A 23,941-nucleotide genomic window follows, 5' to 3' on the forward strand; every position below is an offset into this window, starting at 1 on the left:
GCTGAAGATGTCACTTAACCAGAAGAAGGTGAAATGCAACTTCCAGCGTATTACGCTGGATAAGTCCTTGACCTCTTAAAAATATCTTAAAAATGTTGGTCTGAAACTAAAGACGGATACTATTCCTAGAAAACTGGTTTTCTGTTCTTGGGAAGCAGATGCCTCTACACTGTGAACAGCAGTAACTTCAATAGTCTTCACCACTGCGTAATGCTGTGCCCCAGTCTGGCAAGGAAGTCACCAACTGGCAAGGTGGACGTGCAGCTCCACGAAACCTTGAGTAAAATCGCCAGTGTTCTCTATCGTAAGTAAGATAGCTCCTTCAAAGCTAAGACGATAAAAAATAACCGTTAAAGAATACGGCAGACAGGGCATGTAAAAAATTTATCTATTCAATAGGTAGCAAAGAACTTATCAAATACATGCTACACATGACGGAAGCCAACATGGAGCAACAGCAGTGTAAGGGATAGAAAACCTTCACCCTGCTGCCTACGTAGATAAACGACTGGGAGAAATCAGTTAGCAATCACCAACTTACAACCGATGCCTCAAAATCACTGCATGGGTTCAACTTCCTAAAAAAAGAATGGACTACATTCAGCCGTGTCCAAGGTGACCGCACAAGGATCAAAGCCATGCTTCTTAAATGGGGATTCGTGGGCAACCCAACTTGTGATTGTGGAGGGACTAAGCAGGCTCTGCATCATGTAATAAAATATGACCTATAAGGAAATATTATGAATCGCCTGAGCTCTTTGTAAAAGTCACACCTCATGCCACAAAATGGATACAAGATCTCTATATGGATGTGTAGTCAGCAACTAGTCTTATAGGCTATACGTCATAAGCGTGGTTGGTTATTTTGTGACACTATTTATGTCCTTTATATTGTGTTATTTGTGTTGCACACTTATATTCTTGTCTGGTGTTGTACTTATGTCTATACATGTGCTGCTTTCATGTGTCATACTATAGATAAATAAAATAAAACAAAAGTGGTATTTTGCAATAACAGATCTGCGCAATTGTGCTAAACGTGTGTGACACGTGTGCTCCATACATCGCTCTTTATAATCCTGATCATCCAACCAACGTATGACATGCCACAACTGCATGGGATACGGCATATACCCATCTTACGTAAACCACATACAGACCCTAACTCACCCCTAATCTTAGATGGTGTATGAAATACACATTTTACTCCGTGTTGACGTAGAATACGACCAATCCTATTGGAAGCTTCACTTTTTAGTATGTACTCAAAACCAAATATTATCTACGTTTTGCAATTAAAATTGTGTATTGGTTTTACAAGCGTGTTTCACAAAATCTTATAATTGATCTTTAAGAGATAAAAGAGATGTGCACACAAAAGGAATAGGACGCAAATCCCTAGCTTGTTTTTGCATATTGTTCAGAAACTGAGATAAGCTAAAATTTCTGCCGGGAAACACTCTGTACCTCACAACAGTTTATTGGAATTTAACAGTTATCTATTTTATCCCTTTTTAGATTCCTGAAAGCTCCTAATCTGATTAGGTGAAACATACCTGGAAAAAATCAAGTTGCAAAAGACAGGTAACAGTTATTATTATCTACATGATAAACATAGCAGATACATTTGTAGCTTTAAAATTCTAGAATTGTCTAACAACCCCAAATTTATGATCAAAGTGTTAATGACAGTTATAGTTACCAAGTGTGATTAATGAAAAAACTATTGCTGTCATACCAGGCGTGTTTTAAAACTTCGCTTATCAAACCATCACCATAACCATTCGCATAGGGTCCTGTTTGTCACAGAGCCATATCATCTGAGTATTTATTTCATGTGATTCAAGAAATGAAAATCGTAATGTGAAAGTTATATCCTGCTCAATGGCAACTAAAGGTGTCCATCAGTATCCTCTCTCATGTAAATGGCCCACACACTAAATGTGACCTTAACGAGAGCTGGTCTGTTACGTAATTCAACACGTGTACTACAGATCAGAATTTTCAGTTTGTTACTCCAGGACTCCACATTTTAATACCTGTGAACACCGTTATGCAGTTAATGTGGGCTTACAAATCCGTTTAAGGGGGGTACGACGTCAAGCGGCCCGACTTGGAGCAAGACAGGCTCCACATGACATTTTAATTCCCACTGTCTATAATTTTACAAATAAATTCGTAAAACTTTGTCAACATGACCAGGAAGGATTCCGGATTCACACTCATAACAGTGAAAGTTCAAACACATAACATAATTTTTTATTTTTTTTTTTGCTTGTGAAATTTTAGCATTTTTTCACTTACTATTGGCTGCATTTGTTGCTATAGGTACACTTTTCGTCATAAATAAGAGAGATTGTTCGATGAATTTTGAACAGCATACAAACCATACCTACAGGTGTATGAAACTCTAGAATTTTCAAAATGTATTAAAAACTGTGGTACAAATTGAGGTAATTAACTATAAGAATTGAGTTTTTTTTTTCTAAACATGAAGTTTAAAATGCAACAGCTCATTCATTTTTCCATAAATTAAATAAATTCTAGAGTTTCATGTACCTGTAAGTATGGTTTGTGTGCTGTGCAAACTTCATCGAAGAATCTCTCTTACTTACGAAGAAATGTGTACCTATGGCAACAAATGCAGCCAATAGTAAATGAAAAAATGATGAAATTTCACATGTAAAAAAATAATTATTTTGTTATATTTTTGAACATCCACTACTATGAGTGTCAATCCTGAATCCCTGCTGGTCATGGTGACAAAGTTTTACGAATTTATTTGTAAACGTATAGACAGTGGGAATTAAAATGTCATGTGGTGCCTGTATTGCTCCAAGTCAGGCCGCTCGACGTCCTACCCCCCCCCCCCCCCCTTAAGTTGTGATTACTTCAGGAGCCTAAAGGCTGACGTGATGGGCGCTGAAATCCACAGTGCAACGCAAGCTATTTTTATTCCAAATGTTAGGTAAAGTACCCTTTAGAATTCTCTTCACATACGAGATATGAAAAGACCTCTGAGTGTATGAACTCAAGTTATCGAATCAATATTTTCGTCTATTGATAGTGTGGGGCGGATATTTTGCTATGCCGAAAATAAATCTGATTTTTTAATGGAGTGGTGTACTTCTTTCAAACAGTTCTTTAAACTGCAAAAAAGGAGCATGGCTATGGGCATTCCAGAGAACAGAGTTTAAATCGCTGTTCAGAGCGGCCTTCATGTGACTTCATCAAAATGTCGCTCGTGGGAAATTCAGAAATCCGAGAATGCAAACTCCAGGACCGTTACCAATTAAAAATGGTGGATAGCAGAATATTTAAGAAGTGCAAGACGGCACTACTGGCCATTAAAATTGCTACACCAAGAATAAAAGCACATGATAAACGGATATTGATTGGACAAATACATTATACTAGAACTGACATGTGATTACATTTTCAAGCAATTTGGGTGCATAGATTCTGAGAAATCAGTTCCCAGAACAACCTCCTCTGGCCATAATAACGGCCTTCTTACGCCTGGGCATTGAGTCAAACAGAGCTTGGATGGCGTGTACAGGTACAGCTGCCCATGCAGCTTCAACACGATACTACAGTTCATCAAAAGTAGTGATTGGCGTATTTTGACGAGCCAGTTGCTCGGCTCCATTGACCAGACGTTTTCAGTTGGTGACAGATCTGGAGAATGTGCTGGCCTGGGCAGCAGTCGAACATTTTCTGTATCCAGAGAAGCCCGTACAGGACCTGCAACATGTGGTCGTGCATCTGAAATGTAACGTCCACTGTTCAAAGTGTCGTCATTGCGAACAAGAGGTGACCTGAGACGTGTAACCAATGGCACCCCATACCATCACGCCGGGTGATACGCCAGTATGGCGATAACGAGTACACGCTTCCAATGTGAGTTCACCGTGATGTCGCCAAACACGGATGCGACCGTCATGATCCTATAAACAGAACCTGGACTCATCCGAAATAATGACGTTTTGCCATTAATGCACCCAGGTTCGTCGATGAGTACACCATCGCAGACACTCCTGTCTGTGATGGAGCGTCAAGGGTAACCGCAGCCGTGGTCTCCGAGCTGATAGTCCATGCTGCTGCAAACATCGCCGAACTGTACGTGCAGATGGTTGTTGTCTTGCAAACGTCCTCATCCGTTGATTCAAGGATCGAGATGTGGCTGCACGATCCGTTACAGCTATGCGAATAAGATGCCTGTCATCTCGACTGCTTGTGATACGAGGCCGTTGAGATCCAGCACGGTGTTCCGTATTATCCTCCTGAACCCACCGCTCAAAATTTATTATTTGAGCCAATTCCAAAAGTATTTATCCAAGAACTTACACAAACGTTGTACCTTGCAGTATTCAGAGAATGCACATGTTTTTGAACCATTGAACGTTGCACTATTTCAGATGAGAAAGCTTGTGTGTGTGTGTGTGTGTGTGTGTGTGTGTGTGTGTGTGTGTGTGTGTGTGTGTGTGAGTTTTGAGAGAGAGAGAGAGAGACCTTACAAAATTTTTAAGTAAATATCGGTGTGGGAAGTTATTGTAGTAGAACTAGATACATCTGACTGTGGCAGGATTTGCCAAAAAAATATACAGCACTCTGCACTGCTGCAGAAGTTTTCTTGTCAGCAGTATCTTGCTTTGTAAATGGCTGAAAAAAATATTTTCTGTCATCACAACATGGCATTTTTTAAAATTACCGCCTTGGATATCCTTTAATTTTAACTTCCGCGCCTTCTGGCATCTTTAATTTTTAAATTTCTCACCATCCACCATATTAAAATTTTTAATTTGCCCTCATTGGCCATCTTTTCACAGGGGCGTCCGAAAAAGTAATGTCCCAAATTATTATTGTGAAAGCTCTGAAAAACTTTTTAAATAACACAACCGTAATCAACATTCTACATCTTTGATCTATGTCTACAGAGTTATATCTCAACATCGTAACCCTGCCGACGAACATGTTTCACCGAACGAAAAACCAGTCCGTTGATATCGTCACTGTAGAACGTTTGGTTTCGTCGGCGGTGCCAAAAAACTCGCCTCTCTTTGCACTACTTCTCTACTATCAAAATGAAATCCTAGACCCACGCCCGGGCTCCCGGGTTCGATTCCCGGCGGGTCAGGGATTTTTCTCTGCCTCGTGATGACTGGGTGTTGTGTGATGTCCTTAGGTTAGTTAGGTTTAAGTAGTTCTAAGTTCTAGGGGACTGATGACCATAGATGTTACGTCCCATAGTGCTCAGAACCATTTGAACCATTTTTTTGAAATCCTAGGAAATGTTCTTTAATGTTTGCAAACAGATGACAATTGGATGGGACCACGTAGGGAGTGTATGGAGTATGATCGATGACAGCGAACCCATGGCGTCGGATTGTTGCAGATGTTGGCCGGCCGGTGTGGCCGTGCGGTTCTAGGCGCTTCAGTCTGGAACCGCCGGACCTCTACGGTCGCAGGTTTGAATCCAGGCCTCGGGCATGGATGTGTGTGACGTCCTTAGACTAGTTAGGTTTAAGTAGTTCTAAGTTCTAGGGGACTGATGACCTCAGACGTTAAGTCCCATAGTGCTCAAAGCCATTTGAACCATTTGTTGCAGATGTTGTAGCGCTCATGCGTGTTCTGGCATTGTTAGGCCGTAGGAGGGAGTGCACCATGTGTGGACAAACGCTTCGAATTCTAAACTCCATTATAGCCCACTGTATCTCATGCACCGACGTAGTTACATTACATGCCGCCATGTTACACAGTTGAATTCGGAGCGGACGACTGCAAATATGTTGACATGTAGGATGAAGGTGTAGAATGTTAATAACTTCTGTTTTATTTAAAAAGCTTTCAGAGTTGTCACATAAAATATTAGGAGGTAAAAATTTCCCACCGTCTGCGACCTTTAATTTTTCAATTTCCATCCATCCCCAAACAACAAATTTTATGTTTCTCACCGTCCTCCATCTCTGATTTTAGAATTTCCTGCCAACACGGTATTGAATGTTCGTGACTGCAGCACTGACTGGGAGTGGAAAACTGAACTGTGCATTGGAATGCATATAGTTACGTACTAACACAATACTAATTTTGTAAAGTTACTGTAACAAATGGACCAGAGAAATTAAGCGCAGCATTTTGTTACCTCGTCTCTCAATACGCATGGCGTACGGAAGTTGAACTTTTCTGCTAGTACCACTGCCATTCACTTAGTGCACATCATTAAGTTATTTCACCGATACTATTTTCTATTTTCTCCAGACATTGAAAGGTGAAATTTTCCTTCCTTCCTTGCAGGAGTTACGAAATCTCATTGAAGTTTACAGAACTGTATCTCGTTAAACTTTCAAAACATAAAAACAATAAAACAATAAAAGTTATGGCCGATAACTTCCCTTCTTATTGCCACTTTCAGAAAATTTCTTTTTGGTATAGTGCTACAAACACGTTATGTTAATGGTATTCACCTTACTTGGGATCTTGTGTATGCTGAAAGTTTCTGCTTTAATAGCCCTAAAAGAATTCCCATGCTAACTGTTGGCACCTCGAGATCGCTTTCTCTAACATCTTGGACTCTTTCGTGTGTGTACGTACTCTTACTACGGAGTCACGTTTTTGACTGAACCGCATCTGGGTCTAGTAGCTGGCAAAACTATGGATTTTTTTTCTGATTCGAAATTCTCGTGATTTCTTTTCACAGAGCACTGATGTCACTGCAGTTATTAAATGTGTCGCGTTTCTCCCCATTCCCGGAGGCCAGGTGTATCTCTATTGTTGGGCTGCTCACCATATAGCAGAACAGGTGAGTATTACGCATTTTATTGATAAATTTCACAAATGCCAAACTGTAGTAATTTCGTAACTCACCCACTAGCTCAAGAAACATACTGCTAAGAAAGGCATAGTATGAGAGATGCGAGCCGGCCAAAGTGGCCGTGCGGTTAAAGGCGCTGCAGTCTGGAACCGCAAGACCGCTACGGTAGCAGGTTCGAATCCTGCCTCGGGCATGGATGTTTGTGATGTCCTTAGGTTAGTTAGGTTTAACTAGTTCTAAGTTCTAGGGGACTAATGACCTCAGCAGTTGAGTCCCATAGTGCTCAGAGCCATTTCAACCATTTTTGAGAGATGCGATTAGGCTGATGCATAAGTAGTTTTATTTACTGGAACCCCGCTCGCACATCCCTGGGTTAAATATCTACATTTATAACACAATAGTAATCGTAAAGCCTGAATAAATACTACTGCATTTCTCACAGGTATATTTGGATCAATAAAATCATACAGAGAGTTTGGAGCTACAATTACGTCACGCATTGTCAGGAAGCGTTTCCACAAGCCAACAAGCTAAACAAATGATTTTCTTTTTGTAAACATTCAACAAAAGGATAAAATGGATAAGTATACATACAAGTTATCATCAGTATTTACTTACCACATGTGATCAAAATTATCCGTACACCTGGCTGAAAATGACTTACAAATTCGTGGCGTCCTCTACCGGTCATGCTAGAATTCAGTATGGTGTTGGCCCGCCGTTAGCCTTGATGGCAGCTTCCACTTTCGCAATAATACATTCAGTCAGATGCTGGAAGGTTTCTCGGGGAATGGTAGGCCATACTTCACGGAGTGCTGCAATGAGGACAGGTATCAATGTCGGTCTGTGAGGCCTGGCACGAAGTCGGCGTTCCAAAACATCCCAAACGTGTTCTATAGCATTCAGGTCAAGATCGTGTGCAGGTCAGTCCATTACAGGAAGTTATTGTCGCGTAATCACTCCGCCACATGCCGTGCATTATGAACAGCTGCTCTATCGTGTTGAAAGATGCAATCGCCATCCCCGAATTCTCGTCGACAGTGAGAAGCAAAAACGTGCTTAAGACATCAACGTAGGCACCTGCTGTGACAGTGCCACGCAAAACAACAAGGGGTGCAAGCCCCCTGCACGAGAAACACGACCACACCGTAACACCACCGCCACCGAATTTTGCTGTTGGCACTGTACACGATTGCAGATGACGTTCACCGGGCATTCACCACACTCACACCCTGCCATCGGATCGCTGCACAACATTTTCCCAGCGTTCAATCATCCAACGTTTACGCTTCTTACACTAAGCGAGGCGTCGTGTGGCATTTACAGACGTGATGTGTGGCTTATGAGCAGCCGCTCGACCATGAAAGCCACGTTTCCTCACCTGCCGCCTAACTGTCATAGTACTTGCAGTTTGTAATTCCTGTGTGATGGTCTGAATAGATGTCTGCCTATTAAGCATTAAGACTCTCTTCAACTGTCGGCGGTCTCTGTCAATCTACAGACGAGGTCGGCCTGTACGCTTTTGTGCTGTACGTGACCCTTCACGTTTCACTTTACTATCACATCGGGAGCGGTGGACCTAACGACGTTTAGCAGTGTGGAAATTTCGCGTACAGATGTATGACACAAGTGACACCCAATCACCTGACAACATTCGCAGTCCGTGAGTTCCTCAGAGTGCTCTCTCGCGATGTCTAAAGACTACTGAAGTCGCTGATATGGAGTACCTGGCAGTAGGTGGGAGCAAAATGCACCTAATATGAAAAACGTGTGTTTTTGGGGGTGTCCAGATACTTTTGATCACTTAGTGTATGTTTGATAGCAAAATGAAGGGAAATCGTCTGACAATTGTGTGAGAGAAGTGAAACGTGTATGAGTGTCGAGAGAAAAAGAGAATTTATGCTTTCTCAAAGCACAATCTTTAGAACGAATCTTCTGTTCAAGTAGGGGAGAGCTGGAAAAAGTTGCCAGACAAAGATATGCCTATTTTTTATGTTCAGCAGCCACACTCGGAAACGCATAAAAATGAGTTATAACATTCTGCTGTTACTGAAGTTTAATATCGAACAATTTAATTATATCAGGGCCAAATTAAGTACTTCAAACAATTCCATTTTCATAAAGTGGCAAGATAGCCCGACAAGAGCGTGCAGAGCGGCCACTTAGATTTAAATTAAAAAATAGGCATTGAAAACCTGTTAAAACAAGAAAGTAAATATATTTCGTTATAAAACATGATTCGAATTAAATTATTTAGATTTACACAGTTAAATGTTAAATTTTCTTCAACTTCTGTACAGAGTTCGTAGGCACAGTGGGAACAGAACTGGCTACAAAATTCACTGCTCTTCTGGCCCCGGATCTCAAAATTTTTCTTTTCAATACTTGCACTTACTCTCTGCATCGTTGTCGTCATGACGAGCCCTTGGTAGGGTTTGGTTTCCTGCTCTTGGCATACTTCTTTTTAAGACTGGTTTGAGTTTCTCCATATTCTTACTTTCCTTATCTCCTCTTCCTTTATTTGTTGCTTCTAGGTCATGTTATAAGTACTGGCTGTAAGTATCGCTCTTCTTTCGGCAGTTGCTGTTACGTTTCTCCTCTACACAAAGTGGCCACAAGCCACCACCGAGGTGGCTACTTTCCAGCACTGACGCATGACATAAAAGCTACATACCCTGCAACTGCAATTACATATTTCAATATCTAAAGCAGGATTCTGGAATCCAGATATCACACTTTCCACACAACGTCATTAAAACGACGTAAGTCAGTTTCCCTCACCACAGTAAATGCACAAAGTAACCGTTTACCTTCCATCCGGATAACTAAAATTTAAAAAAATAAGTTATAGCTTTGATGAGAGGTACAGCAAACAGGTTAGACTTCATGGGGTGACTGGGCACTCAAGGGAGAATCAGTTTAATCATTTCCCGCACCATGCGAGCACCTTATACCCAAACAATCTCTAAGGCCAACATACTCGGCTCTCTCCTAGACACAGACGAATAGTGAGCTTTCCTAAACAAGACTCACTCAAGATATGGCTATTTAACCTGAAGAGAAGTACACTCCGTATCTCCAGAGTTGATAAAGTTCACTGCTGATCGCCGTCTATCGCACGATGAAAGAAACTTTTCCTAACAGTGCAACTAGCGTGGAACATAAAATTTTCAGTTTTCCGATGTCGACAGGCGGAGGCGGTCTCGACTGCAGCGTACTGCTGTTCTTGGGTGGACGCGAGTGCTCGCTTCAAGCGTGCCCTAAGGATCCTCATCTGCCGCGCCCAGAAACCGCTCATTCTCACAGCGGGATACATCTACCCGATCAACAGGGGCTCCTTTCTTTCGGTCAGTACCTATACACGCATCTGATCCCTTGCACAACTGCCTCTTGTAACAACTGAGTTTACCCGCATGAGTTTCCGTTTATTTGGTTATTATTATTGGCCAAAAGTCTATACATCTCATACAATTAGCAGACTTCTGTCTAAATGCCAATTTCAAGTTATCGGTATAACCCAATATCTCTGGATATTGCAAGTAGTGTCCAAATTCTGTCTGTATCTGTACACAAATGCACCATACATATCTTGGCATTCACTTGGTAGTTAACAGTACGTTCTGATACTCAATAGTACTGCATTAACAATATCTGTATATTGAGTGACTGAGTATGGCAATGCTTTGTTCGCACTTAAATCAGTTTCAGAATAGAGCAACTACATTTTGTACTTATGTAGTTTGCATAAAACGTTTAGATAGATGTCTATTAATCTAGCCAAATAAAGGAAAATTGACTTCTCTTCATTATTTTTGGAACCCCTGTTAAATAATTTGAAATATAACTTACTGGCAATTTAAAAATAAATTTCATCATTGTTTTACTCTAGACATATCGATAATATTTACTATAGTGTTCGGTTGTGTGTGTGTGTGTGTGTTTGTGTGTGTCTTTCCATTTCCATGACTGGATACGAGGACAAAGTAAAAAGGTTTCAGCTTACTGGTGAATGACTACATCTTTATTTCGAAACCATTTATTTTTCAACATAATTCCTTTTTAGATTAATGGATTTTGGCGGTCATTTTATTTCAATAGATATGTTTTGTCGTTGATGTGCTATTGTAAAATGTCTGTAAAATGCACGACTGCGGTCTTCATAACATATTCGGTGGATAGTTACCCAGACATAAATTTGTTTAGATTTGGAAGTAATTGATTGTATTACGGTGAGGTTGAGAAACCTAAGAAATATGGTTGATAACCCGTAAGTCCTATTTAAAAACCTCAGTTTCGCTATTGTATACGTACTGAAAAGGCACAGAGATTTTGAAAACACATAAACTTTAAAATATATGCTCTCTTGATGCCGGATGTGATAATGTTAGGTAAGATGCGGCTTTGTAAACCTATGTTTAACACGGCATTTTTTCGTCTTGGTTTTGAACAACTTCTGTCTGAGGTATTCGTTGGGCTACTGGCGCCGTTGGGGCGCAGCAACCGACGTTACGGTTCAGAGCAGGTGCAGCAGGGAGGCCTCATCGCCAGCCGTAGATCCAAGGAATACGCGAGGCGGATTTCATGAACACAAAATGAACAATCGAGAAGAAGAGAATACCAGACACGGCTGTTAATTATAGGCAGTCTCTTATCTGAAGCCTCTGAACAGATCTCTTAACGATAGCGCCTTCTGTATCATACTGTGTATATCCAAGTCTGGGAATCAAGTAATTTGTCGGCGGCCGCGGTGGTCTGGCGGTTCAGGCGCTCAGTCCGGAACTGCGCGACTGCTACGGTCGCAGGTTCGAATCCTGCCTCGGGCATGGATGTGTGTGATGTCCTTAGGTTAGTTAGGTTTAAGTAGTTCTAAGTTCTAGGGGACTGATGACCACAGATGTTAAGTCCCATAGTGCTCAGAGCCATTTGAACCAAGTAATTTGTCAACATGAACTCCAGTCTAGTGATTTAAGTAGACTGAGTAAACAACTCTTTCGTGGTGTATTAAAATTCAAGAACTGTACGGAAGTATTGCTCGATCAGCACGGTCACAGTACAACGCAGTATAACTAACACGAATTCGTGGTGCACACCGAAATATATATTGTGAAAAGGTGTACATTCTTGCTAAAAAACATACTTCTTTTTTCTGTCAAGTTTGTTTCTGTGACTTTATTTTTCATCCCGCTGTACGAGAAAATGATCATAGTATTATCCAGATAACATTTTCTCTTACGTAAATTCACTAATGTAAAAAAGCCCTTTTGCAAAATTGAAAAGAATGGTCGATGCCTCAACGGTAGATGGATTGGACAAGGTTCCCATTTGACACTGAGTATCTTGCGTGAAGTGATTGATCAATGTCTAATCCACAATAAGATATCAATTAATAAGGTCAGCTGGATTCCTATTACAATGACCCAACAAATATTTTCCCGCATATACAAAAATGTGGCAACCATCACGGCCAGTTCTACACGTAAAATGTATCTTACACTTAATTACCATGCCAACAGCCTCTAAATTTTCAAGCACTTTCAATCACTTAGCACATAATAAAATGCTGTACAATTTATCGATGCATAGGTTGAGTTTCGGGACGTGTTCCACGTTCATCTTCTTCTAGAGTACAAACGCGTTTGCACTGAAGCATCCATTACTTAACAGTCGCTATGAAGAACCAGAGTCATCAACGTTCAGCAACTGGCAGACACTTCTTTTGGCGATAAAAAGTCCACAACACACATACACTCTAAGACTAATTAAAAAAAAGGAACAGCATACCGCGAAGGAATCATCCAAATGGAACGGAAATCGGTAAATGTGATGTGCGTGTACAAACAAACAAACGGAAAAATTAGATGATTCTTTCAACAGTAGCAGTTTCATAGTAATGAGTGTGTCCACGTGTGGCCCATATGCAAGTAGTTATTCGGCTAGGCACAGACTGACAGAGTCGTTGGATGTATTCCTGAGGTATGCAGTGCCAAATTCTGTTCAACTGGTGTGTTAACTCGTAAAAATTCCGAGCTGGTTGGAGGGCCTTGGGCATAACGCTTCAAAACTATATCCATTAGGAAGAGATCCACCTGCCTTGCAGGCCAATGCTGGGTTTGACAAGTACAAGGACAAGCATAAAAACTCTCGAAATGTAAGCCCAGTGTGGCTTTCGACGTACTGCACTGTCACAAGGCTGCCTCGGACGACAACCAAAGTGGTCCTGCCATGAAAAGAAATGGCACCCCAGACCGTCACTCCTCGTTGTCGGGCAATTGGCAGGCTACAGTCAGGTTGGTATCTCACCGACGTCCAGGGCATCTCCAGACATGTCTTTGATGGTCATCGGAGCTCAGAAAATGATCTGTTTCTCGTTTCTTTTCGTTTTAGAAGTGACTCTTCACGCAATTTTTCGTCAGTAGTTAGTATGTTTTCGTCAAGTCGAAGTGAGTAACTGAGCTGCAGTGAAATTTACTGTCGTTACTTGATTTCTTACGCTAAATGTATGTGATAAACTGTGAGAATACATCGCACTTAATGCTCTATAGCAACGCAAGTACATCGGTCATTTGGAAGTCCACGTATGGATACTGATCAAAATTGACATTTAAGATATTGCATTAGATCCAAACCAACAAAAATCACTGATTTCTTAAGCTAAACAGAGTGGAAACTGCCGATGCTGGTGTCAGCAAAGCCTACAGTGGTGCCTAATTGATATTACACAGATTTAGCACAAAGGAACAATAATCACTTCAAAACTATTCCTTGGCACATAGGTCCTATGTGACGAACAAAATCAAATTGGTTTCCATGACGTTTGCGTAGTCAAGTAGATTGATATTCGTACAGCATATGTCTATGATCGTTAATACAGATTACTGAATTGAGCTTATGAGGAGAGCTAATGTATAAACGCTTTCCGCAGATTTTGTCAAGGAATTTCTTCTAACGATTTGTAATTTCATTAAATAAAACGTACTGTTCTCCACCGCCATGAGAACTAAGGACTCGCGCAGCCATTGCATCACAAGAAATGTGTGGAACCACTTTTTTATTCAACATTTTCGATGGAACCTCCCTGTCGTCCAAAAGATGTGTGGATGCAAAGCGGGAAGGGGTCGGAACAAGAGCCCTGGCCACTACATCCCCTTTCCTGCCCCTGAAAGCAAGGAAAACGTAGGGGGCCTGGAGAAGAGGTTCAAAGCACATCAGTGAGACAACCTTATTTTATTATTATTAGTTCGCCAACCTCCGTCCTGGGGAGGAGGGAGAGGCAGTTCGTCACCTCGGTTGGACTACCGAACGCATAGATAGCCGGCGAAGAACTTTCCCACGAGCAGAGAATAACCGGTACTACTAGCGAAAAGTACTTGGATCAGATATTCATTGCAGTAATACCCCAACTCCGAGGTGCGTTAGAGAAGACACAACAGAAAAAATTAGAGAAAAATAGTCTTTATTTGCAATTGTAGACAACTGGACAGTGTCGCTCATTAAGTGTCAAAAATCAAGGATATTTTTCTCGGCCTCAGCTAACAAGCAGCGAGCTTTGTGTCCAAAAGTCAAATTTACGGAGTTAGACTTCGTTTGTGGGATGTGTGGACGTCGGGAAGAGGAGCAGGTAATTAAGGCCAGCATCTGTCCCACCAGGATCTAGACAATTGTCGCCGATCCGCACACCAGGCGATGCTCGCCTGTGTCCAGAACATCGCAGGCGACACACCACGAAGTATCTACAAACTGAATCCCATCAAGGCATGAGTGGCATACTTGCTTCCAGTTAACCGTTAAAGTACCATGCAGACTGGAAATCAGAGACAAGATAAAGAGTACACACCGATCACCAGAAGGCATGCCAGTGACGTGGGGGTGCGAGCGCTTCTATGCGCTTCAGTCTGGAACTGCGCGACTGCTACAGTCGCAGGTTCGAATCCTGCCTCGGGCATGGATGTGTGTGATGTCCTTAGGTTAGTTAAGTTTAAGTAATTCTAAGTTGTAGGGGACTGATGACCTCAGAAGTTAAGTCCCATAGAGCTCAGAACCACTTGAACCATTTTGAACGTGGGGGTGCTTCCCCTCAACCACACTCGGTGCCCTGTTTTGCTGAAGAGAGCCAGAGATTGCCTTCGTGGGCATCTAGCTAATGTCGAAGTATGGAAATACCTCAGTTCAAGGAAAAATGGCTTAAGTAAATGAAGGATGGAGGGATGTCCGAAAGCTAGATAGCGGCTGAGAGAGAGAGCTTGGTGCAGGGGTCTCCAGCTGTATGCTGGTAACATACCTGGAACAATTGCGCTACAGCACCATTTGAGAGCCGATGCAGAGTACTGTCGCTCCAAAGGGACATGATAGAGCGCACTGACTGCCTCTGCACCGTTTAAGGTTGAGACTCTCGCACATCAAACAGCAAACGGTGGCAAGTATAACAAGCCGTGCCATGCAGCGGGCCATGGAAGTATCTCTGTCACATGAAGGCTACGTGACGCCAAATATACATTTACATGTTGTGTGCTGTGCTGTAGATCGAGGGCCCCTAAACATTGATCTAGGAGCTCATCTGGGAGAGTAGATGCCGGCAGCTGACGACAGTTCCGAGACGAAAGCATACAATAGTGCTAAGAGTGGGCAGCCTTGACCCACCAAACGATGTGTCATCCATCCCATCTTGGAGCTGTGAGAAGGCCATTGCAACGTACACGGGAGATCGCTCCACGAAAGAAGCGTATTATGATGTCGATGGCAGTATCAGGGTATCCCATATAATGGAGCACCTCTTCCAGGTAGTCGTGATCGTCTTGATCATGCACCTGACTGAAGTCAATAGCTGCCGAAGTCCAGCCACACGATGAGTGTGAGCAATAGTGATTATGCTCTGACCGCAACAGAGGGCAGTGCGGATGTGACTGAGAACTTCCAAGAGATTTCATAAGGGGATACCACGTACTGGACCATCTGTTTAACATCTACATCTACATCTACATTGATACTCCGCAAGCCACCCAACGGTGTGTGGCGGAGGGCATTTTACGTGCCACTGTCATTACCTCCCTTTCCTGTTCCAGTCGCGTATGGTTCGCGGGAAGAACGACTGTCTGAAAGCCTCCGTGCGCGCTCTAATCTCTCTAATTTTACATTCGTGATCTCCTCGGGAGGTATAAGTAGGGGGAAGCAATATATTCGATACCTCATCCAGAAACGCACCCTCTCGAAACCTGGACAGCAAGCTACACCGCGATGCAGAGCGCCTCTCTTGCAGAGTCTGCCACTTGAGTTTATTAAACATCTCCGTAACGCTATCACGGTTACCAAATAACCCGGTGACGAAACGCGCCGCTCTTCTTTGGATCTTTTCTATCTCCTCCGTCAACCCGACCTGGTACGGATCCCACACTGATGAGCAATACTCAAGTATAGGTCGAACGAGTGTTTTGTAAGCCACCTCCTTTGTTGATGGACTACATTTTCTAAGCACTCTCCCAATGAATCTCAACCTGGTACCCGCCTTACCAACAATTAATTTTATATGATCATTCCACTTCAAATCGTTCCGTACGCATACTCCCAGATATTTTACAGAAGTAACTGCTACCAGTGTTTGTTTCGCTATCATATAATCATACAATAAAGGATCCTTCTTTCTATGTATTCGCAATACATTACATTTGTCTATGTTAAGGGTCAGTTGCCACTCCCTGCACCAAGTGCCTATCCGCTGCAGATCTTCCTGTATTTCGCTACAATTTTCTAATGCAGCAACTTCTCTGTATACTACAGCATCATCCGCGAAAAGCCGCATGGAACTTCCGACACTATCTACTAAGTCATTTATATATATTGTGAAAAGCAATGGTCCCATAACACTCCCCTGTGGCACGCCAGAGATTACTTTAACGTCTGTAGACGTCTCTCCATTGATAACAACATGCTGTGTTCTGTTTGCTAAAAACTCTTCAATCCAGTCACACAGCTGGTCTGATATTCCGTAGGCTCTTACTTTGTTTATCAGGCGACAGTGCGGAACTGTATCGAACGCCTTCCGGAAGTCAAGAAAAATAGCATCTACCTGGGAGCCTGTATCTAATATTTTCTGGGTCTCATGAACAAATAAGGCGAGTTGGGTCTCACACGATCGCTGTTTCCGGAATCCATGTTGATTCCTACATAGTAGATTCTGGGTTTCCAGAAATGACATGATACGCGAGCAAAAAACATGTTCTAAAATTCTACAAGAGATCGACGTAAGAGATATAGGTCTATAGTTTTGCGCATCTGCTCGACGACCCTTCTTGAAGACTGGGACTATCTGTGCTCTTTTCCAATCCTTTGGAACCCTCCGTTCCTCTAGAGACTTGCGGTACACGGCTGTTAGAAGGGGGGCAAGTTCTTTCGCGTACTCTGTGTAGAATCGAATTGGTATCCCGTCAGGTCCAGTGGACTTTCCTCTATTGAGTGATTCCAGTTGCTTTTCTATTCCTTGGACACTTATTTCGATGTCAGCCATTTTTTCGTTTGTGCGAGGATTTAGAGAAGGAACTGCAGTGCGGTCTTCCTCTGTGAAACAGCTTTGGAAAAAGGTGTTTAGTATTTCAGCTTTACGCGTGTCATCCTCTGTTTCAATGCCATCATCATCCCGTAGTGTCTGGATATGCTGTTTCGAGCCACTTACTGATTTAACGTAAGACCAGAACTTCCTAGGATTTTCTGTCAAGTCGGTACATAGAATTTTACTTTCGAATTCAATTAACGCTTCACGCATAGCCCTCCTTACGCTAACTTTGACATCGTTTAGCTTCTGTTTGTCTGAGAGGTTTTGGCTGCGTTTAAACTTGGAGTGGAGCTCTCTTTGCTTTCGCAGTAGTTTCCTAACTTTGTTGTTGTACCACGGTGGGTTTTTCCCGTCCCTCACAGTTTTACTCGGCACGTACCTGTCTAAAACGCATTTTACGATTGCCTTGAACTTTTTCCATAAACACTCAACATTGTCAGTGTCGGAACAGAAATTTTCGTTTTGATCTGTTAGGTAGTCTGAAATCTGCCTTCTATTACTCTTGCTAAACAGATAAACCTTCCTCCCTTTTTTTATATTCCTATTAACTTCCATATTCAGGGATGCTGCAACGGCCTTATGATCACTGATTCCCTGTTCTGTACATACAGAGTCGAAAAGTTCGGGTCTGTTTGTTATCAGTAGGTCCAAGATGTTATCTCCACGAGTCGGTTCTCTGTTTAATTGCTCGAGGTAATTTTCGGATAGTGCACTCAGTATAATGTCACTCGATGCTCTGTCCGTACCACCCGTCCTAAACATCTGAGTGTCCCAGTCTATATCTGGTAAATTGAAATCTCCACCTAAGACTATAACATGCTGAGAAAATTTATGTGAAATGTATTCCAAATTTTCTCTCAGTTGTTCTGCCACTAATGCTGCTGAGTCGGGAGGTCGGTGAAAGGAGCCAATTATTAACCTAGTTCGGTTGTTTAGTGTAACCTCCACCCATAATAATTCACAGGAACTATCCACTTCTACTTCACTACAGGATAAACTACTACTAACAGCGACGAACACTCCACCACCGGTTGCATGCAATCTATCCTTTCTAAACACCGTCTGTACCTCTGTAAAAATTTCGGCAGAATTTATCTCTGGCTTAAGCCAGCTTTCTGTACCTATAACGATTTCAGCTTCGGTGCTTTCTATCAGCGCTTGAAGCTCCGGTACTTTACCAACGCAGCTTCGACAGTTGACAATTACAATACCGATTGCTGCTTGGTCCCCGCATGTCCTGACTTTGCCCCACACCCGTTGAGGCTGTTGCCCTTTCTGTACTTGCCCAAGGCCATCTAACCTAAAAAACCGCCCAGCCCACGCCACACAACCCCTGCTACCCGTGTAGCCGCTTGTTGCGTGTAGTGGACTCCTGACCTATCCAGCGGAACCCGAAACCCCACCACCCTATGGCGCAAGTCGAGGAATCTGCAGCCCACACGGTTGCAGAACCGTCTCAGCCTCTGATTCAGACAATCCACTCGGCTCTGTACCAAAGGTCCGCAGTCAGTCCTGTCGACGATGCTGCAGATGGTGAGCTCTGCTTTCATCCCGCTAGCGAGACTGGCAGTCTTCACCAAATCAGATAGCCGCCGGAAGCCAGAGAGGATTTCCTCCGATCCATAGCGACACACATCATTGGTGCCGACATGAGCGACCACCTGCAGATGGGTGCACCCTGTACCCTCCATGGCATCCGGAAGGACCCTTTCCACATCTGGAATGACTCCCCCCGGTATGCACACGGAGTGCACATTGGTTTTCTTCCCCTCTCTTGCTGCCATTTCCCTAAGGGGCCCCATTACGCGCCTGACGTTGGAGCTCCCAACTACCAGTAAGCCCACCCTCTGCGACTGCCCGGATCTTGCAGACTGAGGGGCAACCTCTGGAACAGGACAAGCAGCCATGTCAGGCCGAAGATCAGTATCAGCCTGAGACAGAGCCTGAAACCGGTCGATGTGAGAAGTCAAGTGACGATACTCGCATATCCGTGATTCACTCCTAAGTATGTGGATGGGAATGAAGAGACTGTCGAGGACACTGTCTGGAATCTACACGACAGGTGACATAAGGACTCAACAAATTTCGTTTCATACCGGCTCCAGCAGACGACGAAACATCCGATAAAACTCCAGCTGGAGGCCGTCAGGGCCTGGTAATTTGCCTTTAGAGTCTGACTGGGTAACATCCGCTCTGACGTCAGCAAGCAGATTCATTGTTGCATCCACAAGAACAGAGCGAAAGATGAGTAGGGGGATCGTCATAACGTTGGTAAAATAGAGTTCATGCATGGTAGATCCTGTATCTCAATAGGTATCTACACTGTAGAGCCAAAGAAACTGGTACACCTACCTAATATTGTGTAGGGCAGAAGTGCTGCAACACGAGGTGGCATGGATTAGACTAGTGCCGGAGGGAATTGACACCACGAATCCTGCACGGCTGTTCATAAATTCATAAGTACGAGTGGGTGGAGATCTGAACAGCACGTTGCAAGGCATCCCAGATATGCTCAGTAATGTTCCTCTCTGGAGGAGTTTGGTGGCCAGCGGAGGTGTTTAGACTCAGAAGAGTGTTCCTTTAACCACTCTGTAGCAATTCTGGACGTGTGGGGTGTCGAATCGTCCTGCTGGAATTGCTGAAGTCCATCGGAATGCACAATGGACCTGAATGGATGCAGATGATCAGACAGAATGCTTACGTACGTGTCACCTGTCAGAATCGTATTTAGACGTATCAGGGGCACCATACCACTCCAAATGCACATGCCGCACACCATTACAGGGCTTCCACGAGCTTGAACAGTCCCCTGCTAACATGCAGAGTCCATGGATTCATGAAGTGTCTCCCTACCTGAACATGTCCATCCGCTCGATACAATTTGAAACGAGACTCGTCGACCAAGCAACATGTTTCCAGTTATCAACAGCCCAGTGTCGTTATTGACAAGCACATGTGAGACGTAAAGCTTTGTGTAGTGTACTCATCAAGGGTACACGAGTGGGCATTCGGCACGGAAAGCCCATATCGATGATGCTTCGTAGAATGGTTCGCACACTGACACTTGTTTATAGCCCAGCATTGAAATCGGCAGCAATTTGCGGAAGGGTTGCACTTCTGTCACATTGAATGATTCTCTTTAGCCGTCGTTGGTCTCGTTCTTTCAGGATCTTTTTCAAACCGCATGAATGTCGCAGATTTGATGTTTTACCTCCTGATATTCACGGTACACCTATGAAATGGTGGTACGGGAAAAACCCCACTTCATCGGTACCTCGGGGATGCTGTGTCTCATCGCTCGTGCGCCGACTATAACACCGCTTTCAAACTCACTTAAATCTTGATAATGTGCATTGTAACCGCAGTCACCGATATAACAACTGCGCCAGACAGTCATTATCTTATATAAGCATTGCCGACCGCAGAACCGTCCTCTGTCTCTTTACAAAGCTCTGCATTTGAATACGCATGCCTAAACCAGTTTCTTTGGCGCTGCAATGTAAGTAACACCCTTCAGCAGTTGTAAGAACATTAATCAAAGTTCTCTGACAATGGTGCTGTTTGCTATCAGGTGGTACATAGATGGACACTCCTGCGCTAACCCCTCGTGCGTGCGTGCTCTGACCATAGCTCCTTCAGGGTGACCCCCAGGGTGGGCAGTGATCTGTACCTTCATACAGTTTACTACAACATGTCGCTCTTAACTGCGTTCATCATGGCCACACTGTGATATCCCTTCCGTAACCAATCAAGGCATTTCAGTGGACACGCTTTGTACAGAGGACCCACCATGATAGCGCAGACTGATCTGCATCGTTGTGCGAACGAAATGCTGTCCAAGTGGCTCAAGGAGCTACCGACAGTCAAGTGAAGAAAGACGTATCGTGTTCAGCTTCCATAGTCCCCAGCTGCGTCACACCTCTCCACGGTAGAGATCGACGACTCTGATATAGGCGTCACGATCTGAGAAAGCAGGAGATAAATACGACTGAGGCGACAAGAACAATGGCTAGCGAAATGCGTAAACCCAGGACGCTCACCATGAACATTCTCCCAAGAGTCAACAAGGTTTAAGTGCTGCGCAGTTGCAGGTAGTGCCACGAATGGAGATTGATGTGACAGATGGTCGAATGGAGAGTGATGTGACAGATGGTCTTTGGGCATCTGCGTTTAGTGAAAGTCTCCTCTCATTATCAAGGGATCCTGCTGACTTCCATTGCCCCCTTACGCAACAGAGTCGAACTAGTACGGCAGCAAGAAGAATGAACCACATGGCGAATATACTTTGATGATCCTGAAAACATTAAACGTTAGAGGGGGGGGGGGGGGGGGGAAGCTGCAAACTGCACCTCTCGGAGTAGGGCAACGTCAACGTCCGCAGCATACAGCATCTCATGGAGTAATGTCAATTTATGGCATCCATCTTCAGCATTGACGTCCTCTACCCAGCAGACAGAAATCTCACAGGGCCGGTTCAGTGGAGGATTATCATAAGTGTGCCTATAGGTAGTGTCAGACACGGAAAGGGGGGAAACCGCATCAGATGCAGGCGGGTGAAGGTCGGTGTCCGTAGGTGGATGCTGACCGGAGATGGGGCAAGGAGAAACATCACATCATCAGGTGCCATGTCATTGGATAACAGGGCATCATCAATTGAAAAGTCGTCGTCCTGGGCACATATCCGATGGAGGTTCTCATCAGAAGAGGTAAAGCGCTGTCTCTTGCGATTCCTTGGTGACCGTTGCTTCCAAAGAAGCTTTTTTTTTTTTTTTGGGTCGTTAACGGCTGTCGTCTACCACGCAAAACGGCTGAATAGTGGAGGATGGTACAGCTCCGTGATAAACTACCAAGGGATCGGGACAGACGTCTTGTCGCTGCTGACGGCCATCGTCCTTTGGTTTTGATTGTATGGACAGTGTAGAAGATGTAGGCAAAACGTCGACTGCATCATCAAGAGAAGTCGACCATAGTGAAGAGTGATTCATACTGGGTGGAGCTGAAGGCAGCCTCGCCATGAATGGGTAAGATTGAGGTAACACAGCGAGAGCGACGTCTCCGACCGGCGTGTGCGCAAGTGTATTTTGGGCGTTCAGGAGGGACAAAGGCCTCCTGGCCACAGTCTGAAAAAGTATGCGGATGGCCATCATACATGACAACACTTCAGCCATCAATAACCAAGTTATAGGGCATGTGTTTCCACAGTTCAGTTTTTATCTGATGAATACCATTGAGGACACAGCAGGTTTGAACGTCTTCAGCGTTTCAACAACGTGACTGACAAGTTTGCCGTAAAGTGCAAAGGTGGCCACCACAACGTCCGACGGCACCTCAAACGGGAGTTCGATAACCCTCAATATTCGGAGGCCAAAATCAGGGTGATCGACGACAATAGCACTGATTGGCAGTCAGATTACCGGAACTTGAGATCGTTAGTATGGCGCTGCACAACGTTGGCGCACAGCTCTTCATTTCCCAGTGCTGCACACAGTGGTACTAAGAATCGAAAAATGAATCCCGAGAACATCATGCAGGGGGAGATGCATTTCGTCCAGTATAAACCGCTCTACTTCATACGCTTTTGGTCGTTGATGATGATCCAAAGAAAAATTTAATTTAATCGTGCCTTGGGGATGGGGAAACGCCATGATGGTTGATGAATACGGACGCTCGCAAGCAGCACAACAGGGAGACGAAACTCTGCAGCGGAGTGTGCGCTGATATGAAACATCCTGGCAGATTAAAACTGTGTGCCCGACCGAGACTCGAACTCGGGACCTTTGCCTTTCGCGGGCAAGTGCTCTACCAACTAAGCTACCGAAGCACGACTCACACCCGGTACCCACAGCTTGGTAGAGCACTTGCCCGCGGAAGGCAAAGGTCCCGAGTTCGAGTCTCGGTCGGGCACACAGTTTTAATCTGCCAGGAAGTTTCATATCAGCGCACACTCCGCTGCAGAGTGAAAATCTCATTCTGGAAACATCCCCCAGGCTGTGGCTAAGCCATGTCTCCACTATATCCTTTCTTCCAGGAGTGCTAGTTCTGCAAGGTTCGCAGGAGAGCTTCTGTAAAGTTTGGAAGGTTGGAGACGAGATACTGGCAGAAGTAAAGCTGTGGGTACCGGGCGTGAGTCGTGCTTCGGTAGCTCAGTTGGTAGAGCACTTGCCCGCGAAAGGCAAATGTCCCGAGTTCGAGTCTCGGTCGGGCACACAGTTTTAATCTGCCAGGAAGTTTCAAGATGTGATATGCTTGCCTCACAACTGCCGAAGGCAGACTGCCACTGAGCTAACGAGGCGCTGCTGGGAGATGAGCTCTCTCGCCACAGTATCGTCTTTCAGCCTCAAAACGCAAGGCTATACATAACAGTTTTACTGATGTGAAGTATGCCATTTCTAGAGTCCAAAAATTAGATCATCTTACTTGAGGATAACGTGGCATAAGTGATCTAATTCGAAAGGAAATGCCAACGGATTGACAGGAACAGTTCAAGACCACATGAATGAGTAAACGCACTGTCACAGGGTTGCCAGCTATGTAGCGAATAACTTGTCGTCCTCGTCTTATACGAGCTCACACAGAGCAGGTGCGAG

The 23,941-nt window shown here is 44.0% G+C and overlaps 1 protein-coding gene across 1 annotated transcript in view; it reads left to right on the forward strand.

Annotated features, from left to right (window-relative positions):
• Positions 1-23,941, forward strand: part of LOC126419488 (odorant receptor Or2-like) — a 67,622-nt gene that overhangs the window by 23,184 nt on the left and 20,497 nt on the right. Inside the window, exons 3-4 of the mRNA XM_050086677.1 lie at positions 6,698-6,799; positions 10,003-10,158. Coding sequence (XP_049942634.1) covers positions 6,698-6,799; positions 10,003-10,158 — 258 coding nt within the window. The remainder of the gene's footprint in view (positions 1-6,697; positions 6,800-10,002; positions 10,159-23,941) is intronic.

Source organism: Schistocerca serialis, chromosome 9, assembly GCF_023864345.2.
Source record: "Schistocerca serialis cubense isolate TAMUIC-IGC-003099 chromosome 9, iqSchSeri2.2, whole genome shotgun sequence".
NCBI lineage: Eukaryota > Metazoa > Arthropoda > Insecta > Orthoptera > Acrididae > Schistocerca > Schistocerca serialis.